The sequence below is a fragment of the Apostichopus japonicus genome, chromosome 7 (genome assembly GCF_037975245.1).
Source record: "Apostichopus japonicus isolate 1M-3 chromosome 7, ASM3797524v1, whole genome shotgun sequence".
In the NCBI taxonomy this organism is placed as follows: Eukaryota; Metazoa; Echinodermata; class Holothuroidea; order Aspidochirotida; family Stichopodidae; genus Apostichopus; species Apostichopus japonicus.
The window spans coordinates 15,789,767-15,811,547 of NC_092567.1; the positions used below are offsets into that span (position 1 = coordinate 15,789,767).

At 35.9% G+C, this 21,781-nt stretch overlaps 2 protein-coding genes across 4 annotated transcripts; one reads left to right on the forward strand and one right to left on the reverse strand.

Moving 5' to 3' along the window:
- Positions 1-8,421: 8,421 nt before the first annotated feature.
- Positions 8,422-14,619, forward strand: LOC139969454 (uncharacterized). 2 transcript variants are annotated; one of them, XM_071974454.1, is made up of 7 exons: positions 8,422-8,565; positions 9,298-9,417; positions 9,741-10,082; positions 10,402-10,713; positions 11,535-11,651; positions 12,813-12,865; positions 13,271-14,619. In XM_071974454.1, the coding sequence occupies exons 2-7, from the start codon at positions 9,351-9,353 to the stop codon at positions 13,817-13,819; spliced, it is 1,440 nt and encodes a 479-aa protein (XP_071830555.1). In that variant the 5' UTR covers positions 8,422-8,565; positions 9,298-9,350; the 3' UTR covers positions 13,820-14,619. The 2 variants fall into 2 exon arrangements, with proteins under 2 accessions (XP_071830555.1, XP_071830556.1); XM_071974455.1 differs by having other exon boundaries at positions 9,741-10,049; positions 13,271-14,617.
- A 3,156-nt stretch (positions 14,620-17,775) lies between these two features.
- LOC139970176 (uncharacterized) lies at positions 17,776-21,519 on the reverse strand. Of its 2 annotated transcripts, XR_011794064.1 has the most exons (5): positions 21,326-21,519; positions 20,906-21,229; positions 20,044-20,109; positions 19,358-19,479; positions 17,776-18,599 (listed from the first exon to the last, which is right to left on the reverse strand). XR_011794064.1 is itself a non-coding variant. In XM_071975815.1 (4 exons), exons 1-4 carry the CDS (start codon positions 21,387-21,389, stop codon positions 19,436-19,438), a joined length of 498 nt encoding a protein of 165 aa, XP_071831916.1. In that variant the 5' UTR covers positions 21,390-21,519; the 3' UTR covers positions 18,631-19,435. The 2 variants fall into 2 exon arrangements, 1 of the variants encoding a protein (XP_071831916.1); XM_071975815.1 differs by lacking the exon at positions 17,776-18,599 and having other exon boundaries at positions 18,631-19,479.
- Between the last annotated feature and the right edge of the window lie 262 nt (positions 21,520-21,781).

A 21,781-nucleotide genomic window follows, 5' to 3' on the forward strand; every position in this document is an offset into this window, starting at 1 on the left:
TATCACACATACCTTTAACTTTAAAGAAAAATTTGCTGCTGGCGTTATGTTTGTAAGAACAGGAGAAATTCCTTTCACTAGGTAGATTTCCCTGCATTTCAACATTAAGAGACCATAACGTATCGTTGCAACTTCCCATTGAAATTCCGTCTATTGGCCGTATTGGTACCGAGGTCCTGAAAATAGTCTTCGTAGTTTTTCTCCAAGTAATGTTTGCAGACGTCTTCTTTACCGGGCAAACTAGACATACTATTGAGTTTAGCTTTACGGGGCATTCAATCTCATCTCCTGTAAACTCTGCAGTCGATGGACATATAATCAAATCTTGCAGAAAAGCTGGAATTGCAAAAAATATCATATAACTGTAATTAAACACAATCAGTTTTTGTTCAGGATATGTAATTTTCAAATAAATAGTTAAATCCATACCTCTTTCAAATAGGAAAAGTAAGCCCAAGATGTTGTACACAGCGGAGTACCTGAAGGCTGCCATTCCACCGGTAAATACTTAGATATAATTGTAGTAAAATATCTACTAACTATTCGTCCCAATCACGCGAAAGGAAATACTCAAAAAGACTGTGCTTCTCATTTCACAGGCAACTACAAGGAAGAAAGTGAATGTAAAGTGATACTCGAACGTAAACAAGTATCACTCGAACGATTGTTTTGCGTGCTGCTTTTGTATTCAAGTTTTAATTGGTCGAAGGTTACAAGCTCATATTTGGCTTCAGGCGAAGCCCTGGAACTATTGTAGTCGCTCATCTGTTGACCAAGTTTTGACCGCGATGTGACCTCGTCAGAGGTTTGTGAACCGTTGTTGTTCGGAAGTACAACTCTGTCACAGGCTTGGAAATCGTTATGCGATTGATCAAGTATTGTCTAGTATTTGCCTAAGCCGAACTCATTGCTGTCAACGCAAATCTGTACTTGTTTAGCTTGTGTGGAAAAAAGGAATGCGCACGATTGTCTAACGTTCGTGGTAGAGTAACTTAGGCATAGGCTCGTCCATGAAGAGTAGAACGACATTACCACTATCGTTGTAACCTGTGGGCTCTAAGCACTAGGCCGAATCAGCAGTTTAAATTCGTTTGGGGCCTGCAAGGCTGCACAATTAATAAAGTAAGCAGTCATGTTAGTACTTGCAGTACCAATATAGTAGTTGTAGTACCAATTTCTGAATAGAAAGTATCACTGTGTTCAATAAAAACTCTTTCTGGAAAGTATTTATCGTTCATGTTTGGTTTTTATGTAATCATAACCTTCCTAGTCATGCTAGGGTGTGTGTCTATTATCATGGACGTTTCACATGTAAAGCAGTGTGTGGAAACATCAGTTGGGGTCAACAAAGATCAAATAGTTGCAACCTCGTATATAAGTCTACAGATGAGTTTTTGGACAGATCTGGTGTTGTTTAGTATGGATATGTAAAACATTGGGTACAAGAAGCATATTAGTGGAAGTTGGTGGCCAACATATATCCCTGGGATTATAATTCATGTCACCTTTAGATGCGTCTTGCTGTACTTCCTACATCAAATATTTTAAAACCATCAATGTACAGCATGTCCTAATCATAACAAAGTAGTGATTGTTTATCATAACAACCAGTATGAACTGGGTCCAACTGGTTCAACTATGTTTTACTGGGTTCAACTATGTTTTACTGGTTCAACTATGTTTTACTGGTTTCAACTGGGTCAACTATGTTTTGCTGGGTTAAACTGGGTGAACTATGTTTCACATGTTATATTTTGAAATAGTTTGAACTGGGATTCTCAACTGGTGTTATCTACACTTATATAACACCACACTATAGTTTTCAATTTTTAACAGTAGATCTATACTGTATGTAAGGGTGTTAGCCACTGAAAATAAATGTTTGTTCTTGATCAGAGAACTCTGGGTTTGGTATGATGACCTAACACAGAGCAAGACACATAAAAAATGGAGAACTCAACAGGATTGGATCAAAAGAAATTATAATTATGAATAACAAACAATGAACAGCTGATCTGGGCCCAGTCAAAGAATTAAATGAAACAACTTACAGTCGTGAGGTGCGCACCCCAAATATCAAGAAATTAAATTTAAAAGTCTGTTCTGGTGAGTTGGCCTGCTGGTTACATCAAGTAGTCTTAGACCTCAGATCTTCCACGACATCAGATATTCTACGACATCAGTATAGTTGAACCTAATAAATGGTATTATGAATGTCCGATCTCAACAAAAAAGTATCCTTTAATTTATATGAAATAGTGTTCCAGGGTATCCTTTCAGTAACATAATGTCAATATCCTTTATTGTAAAATAATATCCTTTATAGTAAATAGTATCCTTTATAATAAATAGTGTCCCAGACTGTCAGTTGAATATCACAACTTCCATAAAATAATAAGGTCTACAGTAACTTGAACTATGTAAATTAAGGTTTAAAACAAACTATCCAGCCATTAAACTATCTTTCTCTTCTTTGACAACTGCCTTGCTCAGATACTCATAGCCAACTGCCAACTCCCTATACCCTCACAAAATTCCTTTGTTCCTAAAACATATACACACAGACCCCATTTCCTGTGAGGGCTAATTTCCAGGAAGAACAAGATAGTTGCCTAGCAACCCAGAAGAGAGAGAGTTGTTATTAAATCGACCCTTTTGCTGCCACAAGACAACATACAAATATACTGTACAAATGTATAGCCCTCTGTACAGTGAGCACTGCACAGTGCACTAATAAACAAGTAAAACTATGGTAAAAAACAAAACTTTATGTAGTAAGAGCTGACCATCTTACACTGTACAAATGAAGCCTCACTTGAAATTAGATTGATAGTTTAATCATATGTTCATAATGTTCAGTGTAGGACATCCTCACATTTGTAGCATATACGTGTATGCTGTACACTTCACTAGGCTAATGACTTTTGCAAAGTATGTTATTATGCCGGCAATAGGACACTTCATGTTTGAAACAACAATCACGGCAATTGCGTAAATTTGGAAAATTGCTAATATGTTTGCTAATTGACGATAACTTTCCTTTCCTAAAATCATGCGGCTAAATATAGGTGTTAACTTGAGTATAACTAGGTTAGGCCCCTATAAGCTAGGCAACTATAACGTAAGGATATGTCTAACGTTAGTAATTGTACCATGTGATATACCTAGTAGGGAACCGGTTTGTTAGGCCTAGCCTATACTATAGTCCTAGGTCACTATATATAAAGTTTCTGTTCAATTCAAATATTTATGATAAAGAGCACGTTTACAAACAATTATAATGTTACAAGTATGTGTTAATAATATAAAGGTACTGCAAGATCACAAAGGAGGTAACTTAGCCGCGGTAATAATAAAATTGTTGGCAAAATCGGTTACAAATTCGATTATTCTGCAAAGCTTCTGTTGGCGTATGTGGTTTGCGGATTCGGAATTTATAAATTTATCGCTAACGCAAGGGACAAATGTCAAAGTTCAAATTCATACTATTTTGCACTAGGAAGGCATTTTGCCTACCAATTGTTCAAATCGACGAACAAAGTAAAACATAATTTTTTCAAATTTGTTATATAGTAAATATTTCATATTTTTAATCATTGCGGTACAAAAATGTAATCGTTTAATCATACCTGTGATAAATATGACAAAGATTTGTTTTACACCCCTCATAAGTTGGCTAATTTAGCATTTTCAATATATAACGATACGGTTACTGCTTACGAACTTACATTATAATATTCGTGATAATTACTCCTAAAATAAAAGCAGTCAACATAATGCAACCCAGTTGGGCCAGTGTGAAACCTAGTTCAACCCCAACAGGGCCAGTTCACCAGTAAACATAGTTCAAACCCAGTAGGGCTTGTGCAAACCAGTGAAACTTAGTTAAACCCCAGCTGGGTCAGTTCACCAGCCAATAGTCCAAACCCAGTTGGGCCAGTGCAAAACCAGTTGAAACCTAGTACAACCCTAACAGGGCAAGTTCACCAGTCAACATAGTTCAAACCCAGTTGGGCTAGCGCAAAAACCAGTGAAACCTAGTTGAAGCCCAACTGGATCAGTTCAAACATAGTTCAAACTCAGTTGGGCCTGAACAAACCCAGTTGAACATTGTGTAAGACCAGTTGAACCTAGCTCATATTCAGCATAGCCCAGTTGGAACCCAGTAAGACCCAGTTAAACACAGTTAAAAACCAGTTAAACATAGTAGGCCCTAGTAGAACCTAGTTGATTTTTTAACTAGGTTCTACTGGAATTTCTACCAGGGCATTCAGTAGTGTCGCTTTGCTTGGTGTATGTGATATGTAAATGTGTACAGTCGAGTTACTTACTTCTAAAACTTTAGGCAATTAAACGAACATAATTGTGTGATGGGGAAAAGAGTTCAAGTTAAGTAATGCCAGTATTGATGACAGGTCTTTTGTGTGGTATCAAATAAGTGGTTAACAATTGTAGCTGAATCATTTTTTAAAAGTTTACTTATGTTTCCTATGTTTATAACCACTCGCACGATATTCTTCAAATTTGGTAGAATGTCACGTGCCACATGACACTTAAATATTTCCTTTTCTTCCATGTTATTTGAGAGACGAAAGAGGGGGAGGTGGAAGGAGAATACTTGTTTTGACATCCAGGCAATATGATGACTGGTCAGTAGTCAGAGCTGTCATAATTGGTATGATAAATTTTAACATTTGCATGGATTTGATATGTAACCTTTGCTATCAACTTGTTGTTTCTTTTGTTATGGCAGCCTTATTTAAGTCTTGATTTCATAAAGTGACTGTTTTGTAATGTAAGGCGGATAAATAAATAGTCAATTACATAGTCCCAATAAGTCACATGATTTCTATCGTTGTAACTGGCTGTTCAGTTTGCACCTTTTTAAAGTTGTAAATGCCACAAAAGTAGGCAAAAAGTTAAAAAAGACTTCAGATTATATTATACATCAAGTTCCTGTAGGATTAACGATCGTTTTCCCTTTTCATTAACTTACAATTTAGTTACGATAGTTATCAGTCAATGTACGGGGACCAAGATTACCCTTCCCAACAATGAAAGGGGGTTGTAGGCGGTTCAATTAACACTATCTAACGCAACGTAGTCGCCAAGAACCTGTAGTAATGAAAGGGGGTGTAGGCGGTTTTACACTATCTAACGCAACGTAGTCGCCAAGAACCTGTAGTATTTTTAAGGGAGGGCCCGAGGAACATGAACTTATAGCATGCTCCTCATGGTGAAACATAATTGCACCTTTGAGGTGAATTGAGTGTACTGTTAATAGTAGGAGAGACTAGTGTAGGTTCTTATGACCAACTAGACCGGTTTCTGCTCTTAAACCTTATAGGAGGAGCTTCATCAGTAGTAACCTTTGAATATTTTATATTCGGCCTGGGCGTCTCGTTCTCAAAATGCATCTATTTTCTGTGCACGGGTTTTTATGGACTCATAGTGCAGCTATAAAAGCATCTAAAAGAGCTTCGTGTGAACCTTGAGAGTCAGCTGATTCTTCGTTAGTACGAAACCTTGAATTAACAAGTAAATCTTTGAGATTTTGGGCCCTTTTGTAGGCTAGAATCGGTTCTTTTGGAAACAGTTTGGATAATGCCGCGTGTTGCGAGATTAAGTGGCAATGTTTCAAATGTGCTTTTTTCAAATGCGTTTGTAAACCCTTTTTGCTTTTTGTTTTATATGATGAAGCGGATTCTCATTATTCTTTTTAGGTCTTTCAATGACTTGAGAAGATCACTTCGTTTAGGGTTTTCTGGAGTTGCTAGGAACCTCAGACCTTTACCTGGCGCAACAAACTCTATATTGGACATGTTTCTGTCTGATAAGTTCTTTACGAACTTGTTTAGTGTTTCTGCTTCTGTTCGAAGACAATGGGCTTTTGAATGACTACTTGTAGTCTGTAGCTCCCTGTTGGTGGTGCGGAATTTTTCGGAGCTTTTAGTAGCTTTCACTGATCGGACATATTTGCGTTTTTGGAGGATGGTTGTCAGTAGCCGGTTTGCCTCAAGAGCTTCTATGGTTGACTCTAGGTCGGTCTCGGCTCTTGATTTCTTTTCTAGAAATCTCTCCCGTTGCCTTTTTGCCTGGCGGGATAACTCTTCTCCCCAGATTCTACGGAGGGTTCTGCCTGCCCGTTGGAGTACTTGATTCCAAGAATCAAAGAACTCCTTCGAGTGGTTCAGTTGCCCCGGGAGTCTAGGTGGGTCTCTTAGGACCTTGAGTTGATAGGTGGCGTTTTGATCGCCGTCTATCTGGGTGATTTCTTTTGTGACAATGATGAGCCTTGACTGGAGCTCCTTCAGCGTATCTGCGTTGTTTATGACCTACTTGTAGGTTTCCTCTTTCAAGTGGATCCTGTTTTCTTTCCTTTTGATAGGAGACATTTGCCCACACGGTATGTGTCTTTGTTGACTGGTGAGGCAGGAATATCAGGAATAAGTGTGTACATGACTGGTTATGCCTTTTAGCAGAAAACCCTTGTGCTTAAGTCCATTTTTACGGACGTTGTTCAGTCGGAAACCCTTTGTTTGCCTTTACGGACGTTACGGAGCAGCTGTAAACCATTGTTAATGTGCATCAGTAGTAGCCTTTGAATATTTTATATTCGGCCTGGGCGTCTCGTTCTCAAAATGCATCTATTTTCTGTGCACGATTTTTTATGGACTCATAGTGCAGATATAAGAGCATCTAAAAAAGCTTCGTGTGAACCTCGAGAGTCAGCTTCAAAAGGCTACTACTGATGAAGCTCCTCCTAAAGTTTGAGAGCAGAAACCGGTCTAGTAGGTCATAAGAACCTACACTAGTCTCTCCTACTATTAACAGTAGACTCAATTCACCTAAAAGGTGCAATTATGTTTCACCATGAGGAGCATGCTATAAGTTCATGTTCCTCGGGCCCTCCCTTAAAAATACTACAGGTTCTTGGCGACTACGTTGCGTTAGATAGTGTAAAACCGCCTACACCCCCCTTTCATGATAAAGTTGTGAATGCCACAAAAGTAGACAAAAAGTTTAAAAAGACTTCAGATTATATTATACATCAAGTTCCTGTAGGATTAAAGATCGTTTTCCCTTTTCATTAACTTACAATTTAGTTACGATAGTTATCAGTCAATGTACGGGGACCAAGATTACCCTTCCCAACAATTTCTCTTCTCAAACAAAGAAGGGCTTATATTTCCTTGTTTCGATTCAAACACTCCGAATGTCTCTAAAAGTGCTTTTATCTTCAGTTACATTAGTTCATTAAGTTTTTTATAGCATCTCATGCAAAGCTGAAGTGCCCAATCTGCCAAAATCGATTGTAGGAACTACATTGTTAGTAGATATCTCTAATAATTTGTAGTTGAAGATGAATAACAATAAAACAAACAGAACAATATAACTTCCTGATACGGTGGGGGTTCTTGTACATACTTTTGTACTTAATGTCCATTTTGTATAATTAGATATCATTGGTACAATGGAATTGTCAGTAATCTGAAAGTATCGTCTAAATATAGATTTTAATTTATCATAATGATGCATTTACTTTGAACTCATCATTGTCAACATTTTTGTGAAATTTCCTCGTGTTCAAACCAACCAATCCTCCTTCTCCTCCCCTAAATAGGAAGAAAAGGAAAATACCGATGCTATATTACTTTTTATAGTAAGGAAACCGTATCGTCACAACTCATGCAGCATACACAACCATGTATTCGCGCAGATACATTTGAAGTCCGTTTAATTTTCTTTTGGGGTACATTGATATGTTATGTAAGTAATTTGGGGTACCACAGTAGTGGGGTATTTGACCTTTAGTTAATAATTACATTTCATACTACATTTTGACAGTTTTATGTCACTCTCAGGGTCACATCATGAAATGTATCGATGTTCCTTGATTGGAGTCAATAGGCTGTTATAAAGGGGTTATAGGGTAAATGGATTAAATTGATAGTAAGTGTAGCAAAATAAGTAAGTCAAAATAATGGTAAAGGCGAGTGGTGTTTAGCAAGTTTATCACACAGACTTTCGATGCCGATTACGAAGTACAACAAAGAAGTACAATTCTACTTATACATACAAATTCGTCGATGCTTAGTGTTTATTATCCCCATATTGAAGTGATACAGTAGTTGGTTAATTTGGTCTCATTTATGGATTGGGCTATATCGGGGGCGGACAAATTTAGCTTCAAAACAATACATTCCCCCATGGTTCTGTTAGGTTTTGTGCATCGATCGCTCATGCAGTATAACGAGCAGTGTTAAAGTGCAACAAATAGTTTATTACAGTAGGCTACTGTTTGAAGTTCTTTCCCATATACCTACACATTCTGTGCATTGGCAGACGTCAACTTATTTGTACCTTGTGAATTGTACAGGCCGTCATTCCTCAGTAAAATATGATACGGTGAACATAAATATATCACAGATTACCCATTGACCTTCGTACCGTGATTATTTGTGTTAAGTTCTTTGCATGTATATCACGTATACAGCTAACTGTACATTTTCTCTTTGTGTTAACTGAAACAAATGAAGTACAGTGAGCTCAACGTTATACATTGTAAGTAGCATCCATACGGTATTTTGGTACTTTTGAACATTATTTACTGCTTCAGGGAGTAATTGATCTAAACGAATTTGAACTATATTGAAAAATACTGTTTCCTTTAAGGTTATTAAGCGTGTAATTTATGCGCTAAAGAAATAATTTTATTGGTAAAATAATGTAGGCCTACAGTATAATGAACTATAGACGCACATTGCGTACACAACTAGTACTGTCCGCGGTTGATCAGCAGGCCTCGTTTTGTACTCAAGTACACACTGAATTTGTACTTACATAGACCTAGACCTATAACATAGACTGATTAGTTGAATGTAACCTATCATTTGAACAGCTTGGGTTTTTTCTCCAAATGTCTTCCATCTACTGATACATGATTGCAATATTATTCAGAAAAAAATAGAGACGTTTAAACTATGTTGCCATGTAAGTGACAACATTTAATTTGCTGTTGCCAGATGCATTCACAAAATAACACTTAACTTCACAAATGTAACGTATCTACCATACAACATGCTACCCTGGAGACATCCTTCAAAATATTTGGTGACAATAGTTAAACCTCGATATCAATATAGCTGTAAGTTAATTCAAGGCTTCTTTTCATGGTTTCTTTACCATGGTTATATAAAACAGCATCGAATATCTTGTACGATTTTAAATTTAAATTTGATTTTATAAGGTAGTCTTGAAACAGATTATTTAAGACGACAGCATTTCTCTCCTCAGAAAAATGAAACAAGTTAATCCACATTGCGACATTTGAAGCCCGATAGATCATCATGACGTCAACTTATCTTTTGGGAGTTGCATTTTTCATTGCAACTGCTTTACCGACAAACTATTCAGGTAAGTATTTGAATGTATTGTATGTATTTTAGATCCTCCTACAAGCCTCATTGGCTTATCGAAGCCGCAAGCTGACCGAAGTCAGTCTCTCAGATTAATATTCAAATGTTTTGCTTAATTTTATTTCTTAACTTTTTCTTATAATCACAGTTTAACCGCAACAATACGACACAGTAGTATAGCATAGAATAAAGGATGTTACCATAAGGCAGTAAAAGATCATCTTGCTCACTGTTTTAAATCTTGATATGCTACTTGAAATATAGTGATGATGCTAATTATGAATGATATTAAAATTTCGATAAATGGTCTCTTTTACAAAGCGTCGTCACTTAGATGTCCAGAAGAACTGTTAGTTGAAGAAGGGAGCATCCAAGTTGTCAACTGTTCACTCACAACGTCTTCACTTACAGACCTATACTGGTACGTAGGAGCGAGTACGAGCTCATTCCCCATAGCGCAATTGGTATCTGGTGTCAAATACGTTTGGTCAGTGCAACATTACGATGTCAGCGACGATGGTTCACTTATCATCAAGAGCGTTGGTCTTAATCAGACAGGTCCTTACACCATCTTACACTTTATGGAAGATGACGAGACGGAACAAGATACCGTGCTTGTAACTCTTATAGGTAATGCTCGTGTTATAGACGTAAATGTGCAAGGTAAATCAAGTGATAAGATAAGATCTAGAAAACTGTTAGAATCAAATATAGCATATTACCTACCTGCTAAAAATCATTTATCGAATCATCAATCGAAAGTGACTGTTTTGACATTACATCTTGCTTTAAATTATTCAATTACATATTTTTCACCTACAGTGGCGATTCGTTTACTGACATGAGTATATGTTATTGTTCGTCTGGCTTTGTAAATACTCTACTTTCTGAAATTCAGCGAGCGGGTAGGATAACGAACCTTGTATGTCACAATATGCTTGTTTAATCTTTCTTTTTCGATTTTGTTTTATTCCCTTAAAAGAGCCTTGTCCATTGATAGACCAGTGTACCTCATGTGAAGATTGTGTAATACAAGCGACTGAAGATCTAATATTGCTCACGTGCACTATCATCAGTCCAACCACAGAGAAAATATCACCAGTATGGACTTACAACAATGGAAGTATAATTCAAGGTCGAATACACGAAGAGCGACTGTCGGATAATTCGTGGAACGCCAGTGTCAGTTTGGACATTCAAAGCTTGAACTGTGGATTAACAGTTTTGCTATGCTCCAGTTCTATAAGAGGACATGAAAATGCACTAAGAGATGCTAAAGTAAATGTAACGTTTGGTGAGTGGTTTTCGTTGTCTTGTTAGCCTTTAGGTATATCATGTGTACCACTACTGCGACCCATTTATGTTATATATGTTATGTTATGTCATGTCATGTCATGTTATGTTATGTTATGTCATGGTATGTTATGGCCACAACTGATATTCATACTTTCAGCCAAGTCAAAAACAGGCAGTGTCACATTTTGTAAAAGAGGCATTCCAAACCATGTAGTTGACGGTTGAGCATTTTCAAAGTCCAATTGGAAGTTATATCTTGATAGAAATTCACGGATGAGTTCAAATGTTTATTACCTACACATTTACCCGTTATTCAGTTTCGACACTAATTACTGGGATACTTTATCAAACGATAATCTAGGGTCTTACCTATAATTAATGCTGTCGTATATCATGATGCACCTTGAAATATAACTTTTGGATTGAACAGAATTTGTGCATGAAAAAAGCACCGTATTGCGTTCGTAACGTACATACATGAGGACAGAGTTTAATCGAATGTACACAGCAAGAAATGTCAGTACGCTTCTGAATTAAATTATATGAAAGGTGTTTTACCATTTCTTAATTGGATATGTAACGGTGTAATGAGTGTCGCAAATTTTGTTTGTCCAAGTTATGGGACAGCCTAAAAACATAGCTAAAATAATGCCTTTATTGTTTTAAATTTACATTCAGGTTTCTTTTTCTTTCACTGTCATTGACATCATATTTACTTATGAACTCAGTTTTATTTATCTGTTTGTTTTTCTGTCAATGTCATTTAAATTATATTTACTTATAAACTAATGCGCATGTTTCTTCTTTTAATATTAATAGCTACATGTGATGACTTAGAAATACCTAATGATGGAAGTGCACCGATTCTCATTGTGACGTGCGTCATTGCAATCGTGATAATTGTTACTACGACTTTTCTAATTTCACTGTTTTGCAGTAAGTGCCATTTTAATCAACAGTTTTACCATTCTATCAGGAAAAGGGAAGAAAATTCACAACGCTCACGTTGTATAGAAAACAGATAAGCAAAGAAATATTAATTGCAACAAGAGACGTATCTACATATAGGCCTATGTTGCAGTTTACATTTATTCACATGTTGTATAATATCTTCCTGATCCCCACTGGTAGGTCTAAATGCGAAAGTTGGGTTATAATTATAACAGTTCCATTTCTCGCATTGGTCACATATTATGTCATACACAGGTTAGGGTATGTAGTACTAATACGTTAAAGATAAATGTTTTACAGAACAGTGAGAAGGTACTTACAAAATGCGAAGGCATCATGTCATGAAACTCATGTAAGTATGTTTCCTCCCACAAGAAAAAAATTCTGGTAAAGCTGCCGTTGGTTCAAGTTCATTTGCACATTTTCAAGTATACAGACATTTCGTAGATAATGATTGATAAACCCAAGTATAAGAGGCCTATTGTAACGTTTACATTACAGTAGAAATCCACAGATTTAAGAATTGTGTATAGCCCCAGGTTTTGCCGGACTGGTCTTTGAAATTTTAAGCATGTTGTTACGTGCTAACTCGTGAAATGTATGTAGTCAACCTTGCATCAAAAGATATGGTAGCTTTGCTTTATTGTTGTTGTACACTTTTGAAAATACCGAAATTAGTTTGTGTACTTGCATCAGTTTGTTATCTTGTGTGTACGTTATACATTAATCGTGATCAATGTCAAACGTCCAAAAGAGACGCTTGAAGAATGACGTTAATGAGTGATACACGAGTAACGACAAAACGCCGAACCAACAAAGATCCCAAGAATAAGGCTGAAATGTGATCGAGATATTAACCAAATGGTAACAATCCTTAGCCTGCAATTGCTGTGCTTGAAAGGAAGCTTAATGCTTTCAAGATGCTAAGAAACTAAATTACACTTATATAAGATTTCGATTTTTGTGATAAAAAGTACACCATTTTGATTTTTTATACTTTTCACTAATATATGGACTAAGGTTACCGGAACTCCTTATCGTATATACATATATATATATGGTTTTATTCTTGTCCATTTATTGATATCAAAAAAGACTGTGTGATATATTGTGGTTTTCAATATATTTTACCCGTATTTCACGCAGGTCGCCGTTGCAAAGAAAACACGAAGAATGAAGATAGAAATGAAGATGAAGATGTAAGTTTGCTGAAAGCAATGCTTTTAATCCATGTTTAAATTACAGCTCCGCAAAAATTTACGTTTCTAGAATTGCATGTAAGCTCCAAGTTTTTCAGTTAAGCTTATTTGTTACACTATGGATGATACAATATGAGCGATAGTTGCAGTTGTTACTCGTCGTTTTGCATGTATCAATGTACAATACTATGATTGAGGTAAATGCTAGAACATAGGAAAATAACTCCACAATACAGATATCGCAAATAATTAACATTCGTGTTAAGAAAACATGTTAGAAAAATGCTTAACTACTGCAAACTGTTAAAATGGGATTCATAATCGACAGTAGTGACTACAATGTTATATTACTTTGACCTTTCACTCACAATGAGTACGTTTGTTATTTATCTCACCTTTGTGCAGCTTAAGGAAATCGATCCCTTGATCGACCGGTTCTTGAAGTCACAGTTAAAAATTGAAACTCCTAAAGGAGAACGGAAAGAGATGTCCGCTGCATGTTTTTTCGATTCTGATGAGTGGAAGAACACGAACCGTATTCTTTTTGTTGGGGATCTTTTAGCTGGAGAAAAGGCGATTGCTAAACAGGCAAATTTGATGTGCTCTCAAGGGAGCATCGACGAAACCCTGTTTGTTGTTGATATAAAGAAACCTGATTTCGAAGCAGATTTTAATAAAGAAATTTATAAACAATTACCTCCAAACAGCAAGTACTCTCTAGATGAAGTACATGACATGATATTGTTTCAAAAGTGTTTCTTGATAATTGATGGTGGCGGTGAACTGTTGGAGCTACCAAAGCCTCCTGATTCGAAAGGAGACACCATTGCAGATGGATTGACTATATTTGATGTTTTATTTAGAAATATAAATAATCGTTTAAGAGTTTGGGTTACTTCTATACCTTCAGATTCTAGTTATCATTTCAGTAATTATACGAAAATATACTTGTAGAAGTTTGAAGAACATGGATCACAGCGCTCAATTACAAATATTTGAATGCAATGAAAATATGGGAAACAAAACACTATCCTGTTATAATGGGAAGGTACAAAGGATATAGTAGCTAATGTCACAGATATTATTCTCAATACGTTTGAAACAGATTTGACAAAGACTATTAACCGGCAGAGTGTTGCAATGAGCAACCAAGGTCGGAAGCTGTGTTTGTATACTTCAATATTTCTATTTTTAAATCATAGGGGTTAGATATTATTTGAAATTAATGTTAGATTTGAATTGATTGCCTGTTAGTGTAGTACCTATGCAATTTACTATTGGAAACGAGTTGATACAACTAGACCAACACTATATTGAATGAGGTTCGTCACATTTACAGTACATGCGTGTATACATTAAATCGTATGTCCTGAAGTGTATAACGATATTCCATATCAATTTGTGTTCCTTGTAATATAGCTTTAGACTGTTTCCATATTACACAAGCTGACGGCCATAAAATCCGCATATTAGGAGTTCGAAGTTCTATAACAGTTTGCTCCCTTAACGTAATATAATCATAACGACAAGATAAATCACGATGTGTCCTACATATTCTCAACATGAAGGTATATTGAATTCACATGACTTGTTTTGAATTCATCAAATTGAACTCTTCTTTTGGCATGCAGTATTTGCAATATTCTGTTAACTATATAAAACTGATCATATGGGTCTAAATAGTTCTCCTGTGGAAAAGAGAGAGAGATGGAGACGTTGAGTAGGCCTACAGTGTACACGTATCACAAGTTGCATATGACGACATGATGGGTTATTTTCTCTTCAATTTGTGAATTAATACCGTAAATATAATTAGCCTAGGGAGGCGAAGTTTCCTATTATAGTTTGTCTTGACTTTTATGGAATCATGGTATCAATGGAAATGTTCCTCCGTTTTGCAAACATCCATTTTATCCATATCTGATCCGAATAAATTATGATATGTTTGATTGGATTTTGACTCAGCAATGTTGCGTGTGCAGCACAACGCCTTACGTTATTTAGAAACACTTTGATTCCCTCTAAGTGATGTTACTAGGTTACTGTTATCTCAAGTTATTGGCAAGTTCTCGTAACACAGACGTCTCTCTGATCAAAACTTTCATTAATGATAACTGAAATTTTCCTGGCGGTTTACTGATGTATATACACCATAAAGTTACGTAACTCTTTTGTTATTACGAATATAAGGCTCCAAGCACTTTTTAAGAAGCTTTAGATAGGAAAGGGACTTTTCATACCTCTCACGAGAATCGAATCATCCTGGGTTCTATTAAACTGGAGACGCTAAGACACTGACTTATACTAATCGATCTGACTTTGAATAAAACGTTACTTCGTTGAAGGCGATCACTATCCGAAGACGTAATAACATAGAATCGTTTATCGATAGCGTTACGCCATTCACTAATATAACGGGACAGGGAACGTTTGGCTTAAACCTAGATCACCAACACTTGTAATGATACACCTACACCCCATATAGAACCGATAATATTACACAGTGTCCACGTGAATACTGAACGTATATCACAGAGCACCCTCTATCAGACATCTTATCTGAACCACTACCACCCTTTCAACGAGCCAAACATGTAAGAGCGGGTCCCCTTTCAAAAACAGTCCGGTAAAGCAACAAACGCCCATTGACGACTCGACCGAAAGTGACCGATTCGTGTTGCCCTGTCACTAAGTACTCTTGCAGGAACCAAGTTAAAACACACTACTCGTCCTGTGACACCTCTTATTTTTGCAATCATACTGAAGTTTTTACCATACGGCTACTGATGGCACTGTAAGTACCTTCTGCCTATAAAATCATGCATATGTGTATAGTATACCTACTTATCATCAAGTCACAATCTAACATCTTCCATTCGTCGTGTAATTTGCTTGTGGTATAAATTATATTTAACTGGTATACTTGGTATGGTAAGAGGTGTTTTCTATATGTTTAATGGGTTGCATGCCTTTACTTTAAGATGTATGTATAAATAAGATATAGAGTCAGAGAATTTACTTTATTCAACCATTTCCTTCTGGCAAATAAGGGTAGGAGGAAGTTGGGGGCAAAGTAGTGTGGGTACGTCTCATAGTGTGGTCAATGCGACAGATGGCTAGGCGACGAGTTGCAATTGAATAATTTCTCATAAATCTATACATGTTAATGACGCATAGCTTGCGTTAATGTCGGTGTCTCTTGTTGTAATGTCACAAGGTATGTGTTGAGTTCATGAGGTAATGCATTGTAGCACTTTTGCTGTTGCTTTGGAATGAGTTTTAGAAATGTATCAGTGAAATGTGATTGTACCTATTTTCCAAAGATGGCGAAAAGTGGATCCCTACCCAGTTTAAAGTCAAGCTGTAGAGTACAAAAGAAAAATAAAAGAAAAAGAAAAAACAAAAACAATTCATACTTATGTAAATAAATACATCACTCAGCTTCAGTTTTGACATAGACTCTTTAAGGTTGAAATGTACAAATATCGAATTCTGCATACTTTTAGGAATTGAATGAAATTTTGGAGCAGGAAGCGCAGATTCAGTCCTTTTGTCATTAACATTACAAAATCAGTCAAGTTATTTTCGTGTTAGAACAGTGAGGGCAATTGCTTGTGATAATGCAAAAAGTGGAACAGCTCATATATAAGTATATTCTGCTGATTTCACGGACATTAATGTCAGAACTAATTCCAGCATTTGTGGGTGAATCACCCATCAAAATAAAACATGTTTTTAAATTGCAAATTTGATATATTGTACGGCTAATTAAGTCGACATCATAATAATAAATTTGCTCAAACAAAAGTCTACCGGGTAATTTTCAGACAAGACCCAAAAATATTAAATGTATTATGTTGTTGTAACACTTGCTGCAGGAGCTGAAAGTTTTTACAGATTAGTGAATAATAGGATACAACACAATCATATTACTTTAACTCATAGAGTATATCATAAACGGGGGGTTCTTTCTCAACAACCTCTTTTGTGAAAAAAACAAACGAACTTAAATATATTTCCTTGTTTCGATTCAGACAATATTTTGCCACGAGTGGTCCTATTATTCGGTATGGAACATTAATCTTAACATACGATTGTTTTAAAAGCAAAAATACTTGGCTGACGTTAGTTTCCAAGTATCTCTCAAAGTACAAGTTTAGTAATACTATTTATAGGCTCTTTCATAGTCAAAAAATATATATCTATGAGTACGCAATAAAGTACTTACTTTCCAATTGAAAGATGGATAGACTACATGAACCTTATCATACATAATATGATTACTTATGATAAACGTTACCAACCCATGTCGGTGTATGTATTCCTAAAGCCTTAAGCCCATCAAACTGAAGTGACGCCATCTTGATCCCAGAATACTTGGCTTACATAATTTGAAGAACAGTTTGATGAATTTCTTAATTAACTGAACAAAATAACTAAATTTACTTGCGCTTTAAATGCAAACTACGTCTTTCTGCAATGTTGTGTGAATCTTAAAGTTTGATATGTGATTGGTGAGTATGTTGCCATTAGTATTCCCGTTCTTTGAGAAAATTGAGAAATGAACATTGCGTTTGTTTCTCACCCGACTCCGATCAATAAATCCGATAAAGGTCTACAAGTTTTGCGTTATCTAGTACCCTTTTTAAACAATAACAACATTGCAAGATATGCAACCTACATCCTAAAACAAACGGACAGATAGGGGACAAGTGATATTTTTCGTTGATCCAATCTATTAATTGATATTTAGCACATTTTCCCCGACAGAATCGAAAGTATCTTTTGCGGAAATGTTGCTGCATTAAAAACTGTAGCAAACCTACCGAATACAAGTCAATCAGGTTGCAATAAGGTTGCAAGTAAGCACCGATATCTTAAATTGAATTGTCAAATACGTCTAAAAATAATTTATATTAATAAATCCTTTTTAAACGTCTTTCATATCATTTTAACCACTATTTTAGTAGCAAATCTAAAAGACCATCGATTTTTACAAATGACAAAGTCGGGTTGGTTGATTAATTAGTGATGATATATTAGAAACACAAAACATCGGGAAAACCTAAATGCTACATTAAATCATACGGGTCTTCAAGTTAATTACAAAACAAGAAAATCAAACAACCAATTCCCTTTTTTTGCTTGGGTGTGCTTCGTTACCAGGTTTATTCCCTTATTTGATTTTTTTATTCCGTTGACAATGAAACAATGGCAATTAACTTGTACACGGACTGTCCACTTCCATAGAAACTCTATAACTCTTACACTCAACATATTAGCGGAACATGCATTTCTGTTTTAATGGTAGACTTCAGGTTCCTCACTGTGTACAACAATCAATCAATCAATAGTCATACACCAAATTGGCCCGTTGACCTTCCCGAAGTTTATAAACAATATAGGTTTGTAACCTTTTATAATGTTAACCCGGTGCCTACCATCTTCGAGTAGCTTGGCTGCAGAACGGCCGGACCATTTGGTTAAATTGGTGTACAACATATTGGGTTTATTTTGTCTACATGTTCGAGGTTTGGAGATTTAACTACCTATTAACATGTTGCATATCTTCATCTAACAGACCACGGTGTTGCCATCATATGTGATATTTTGTTCTTAAAGTTTCCCTACAAGAGTGATTTCCTTTCGCCGTCAGTCGCAAGAAAGTATTGTGCCCAAGGTGACGGTATCGGGCAGATTGTTTGGTTATAGGTCTCCATAAGCGATTTCTTACCTATGAAATACAATGAAGCATGGGTGGTTATTATTCCTGATGTGAGGAGAACACAGTGTTTTCGAAGGATACAGCGCAATATGGTAAAGATCACAATCATTAATACTGTTCCACTGCTGATGAGTTTTAATGACAGCATCTTATCTAATGGAATATTAAAGAAACGATGATTGTGTGTTATTCTGTAATTATGGTTCAACTTGTCAAACCCCACGTAATTTGATGTCATCAACTACATCTTTCATGAACTTATTATAGCATTATATTGAAGTCTTTCACATGTCATGTAAGGTTGGTAGGTTAAGGAAGAAGCTCCAAACACACTGCAGTCGGGCTCACTTTCGATCAAACGAGCGATGTGGTTTATAACCAGCTTCTGTTGTTGTGGTATAGGCCTAAGAATCTAAATTTCACGAGCAAACTGTACAGTGTTGTACAGGGATACAGGTAAGTGTTGCCCTTCCTTAAAACTTTTAATAGTAACATATAGCTGAAAGCAAGTGATTGGGTAAAATTGACAGGTTTACCATGACTGACGTTTATGAAAGAATGTGCTTTAAACAAACTTGTCTGTCACTTTAAAGGACCATTTTGTTCCATTTTGATGGGAGTATTAAATTGCCACAATCGATTTTGATGAGTATCACAAATCTTACGTTATTTGAAAGTCAACGACAAGAGTTACGTAAAGTAAGTTATATGGCGGTTTAAGGTAAGAGGAGATCCGAACATGTTGTTTTCGCTAAAAACGAGCTCACCTTCGTTCCATAAGGCGGTCTGGTTATTATCAACTTCTGTGATAACACTTTTGTTATACTACATGATTTTGTTGTATATTAGATGATGGTAGACTGAATGATTGTATAAGATGAAGGTTGTTCTGAAAAAAAGAGCAAAATGTATAAAATTCGATAACATGGTTAACAAGTATTTCCCTTTCTCTATACAATTTTATTTCTGTACTAACGTCTTGAAAAACTTTCTGAAAATGTGACGTCAGATCCGGAAGAAAGTGGTGTGGTAATTAACTTAGTATATAAGGAACCGTGCTTTAAAGAAACAAACGATTTGCCGTTCCATGGATAGAGATAAATATCAAAATACATATATATCGTTTTAGAATTAGATTTAGTCGCAATAATTTTTTTGTTTGATAAATGTTTGATAAATCCAATGTCATCGGAAATAAACGTTCTAAAAGTAAATCTTTTATTATCATTCTCTTAACCTTGGGGCCTTGCAATTGCCAAGTTCATGATAGCATACAAGAGAACACGTACGAGTAAAATTGACCAACGACCAACTATACCATTATATACATATATACGATATATACATTGTTTAAATGGAAAACACAATGAGGCTTTAAATTTGAATTTATGGAACCATAAATTTTGAAGCTTTAACAAAAATAAGATTATGGAAACATGTTTAATAATCCTACTTGATGAGGTGACTTGATCCTTCGAATTTCTGATGCTATTCGGTGTGGTGCCAATTGGTATCACAGCTGTTAAGAACAAAAACAAAAATAGGAAATCGCCGTCATTACAATGTGCCATGTAATATAATGGCTGAGTTGCGTTACGAAAATATTGCTGTTTCCCCATGCTTTTCGAATGTCAAATCTTGTTTCGAAATCGCAACCTACAGTTATATTGTAATATCTATCTCCCTTAAAACATCGATTACTTCGTCTCGTAAATTGTGGTTTAATCCACTTATTTCAAAACCTTGTTATCCTACATTGATTTTAACAGCCCTTTATAGATATGTAGACTACTTAATCCATTTTTAAAACTTTTTGCTGGAAACATTTTTGTATAAAAATGTAGACTTTTATTCCAAAATTTTGGCGTATCATCGCAATTTTCGAATTTGCTCTCGGATATCAAATCTTTCAATATATCATCAAAGTTATAACCTTTTGGGATATGTTTTATAATTGCAATAACTTCATGAATGAGATAAAGTATTTATTTGTAAATACTAATGGAGCTTCACACAAGCACGTTTTGACTGGGACACAATGTGTATAAGTTCGAAACCAAGTGTTTGATATTTGTTATTCCATACATTGTTTTTAATACTCGGTTAACAATAACAGCCTAAGATAATTTCAAACAGGCTATTAAAACAATTGGATTTATTATTTTGTTCATATATCCACTAGCAATTATTGATCGACCACAGTCATATCTTTGCTACCGCCTTTAACCGTTCAATCAACGCCACTGAGCATGATGCATTAGCGTCACAATCTGTTATTTTTGTGTACTATATATAGTATGAAATAACACACATACCTTTAACTTTAAAGAGAAATTTGCCTCCGGCGTTACGATTGTAAGAACAGGAGAAATTCCTTTCACTAGGTTGATTACCCTGCATTTCAACATTTAGAGACCATAACGTATAGTTGCAACTTCCCATTGAAATCCCTCCAATTGGCCATTTTGGTACCGAGGTCCTGAAAACAGTCTTCGTATTTTCTCTCCAAGTAATGTTTTCAGTCGTCTTCTTTACTGGGCAAACCAGACACACTAGTGTGTTTAGGTGTACGGGGCATTCAATCTCATCTCCTGTAGACTCTGCAGTCAATTGACATGTAGTCAAATCTTGCAGAAAGGCTGGAAGTACAAAATATAACATCTGATTGTAATAAATAAACACTATAATTTGTTGCTCAGGATATGTAATTTTCATATAATCAGTTAAATCCTTACCTCTTTCAAATAGGAAAAGTAAGCCCAAGATGTTGCACACAGTGGAGTACCTGAAGGCTGCCATTCCACCAGTAAATACTTAGAAATATGTTAAGTAAAATATATACTACTGTAACTATCCGTGCCAATGACGCGAAAGGAAATACTCAAACAGATTGTGCGTATAATTTCACAGGCAATTACAAGAAAGAAAGTGAATGTAACTTGGTACCCGAATGTAAATAAGTATCACTCGAGCGATTGTCTATTTTTTTTTTGGCGTGCTGCTCTTATATTCAAGTTGTAATTAGTCGAAGGTCACAAGCTCACATTTGACTATAGGCGAAGCCCTGGAACCAGTCTAGTCGTGATCCCGTCAGAGGTTTGTGAACCGTGGTTGTTGGGAAGTACAACTCTGTAACAGGCTTGGAACAGAGAAAACATCGTTGCGCGATTGATCAAATGATTGTCAAGTAT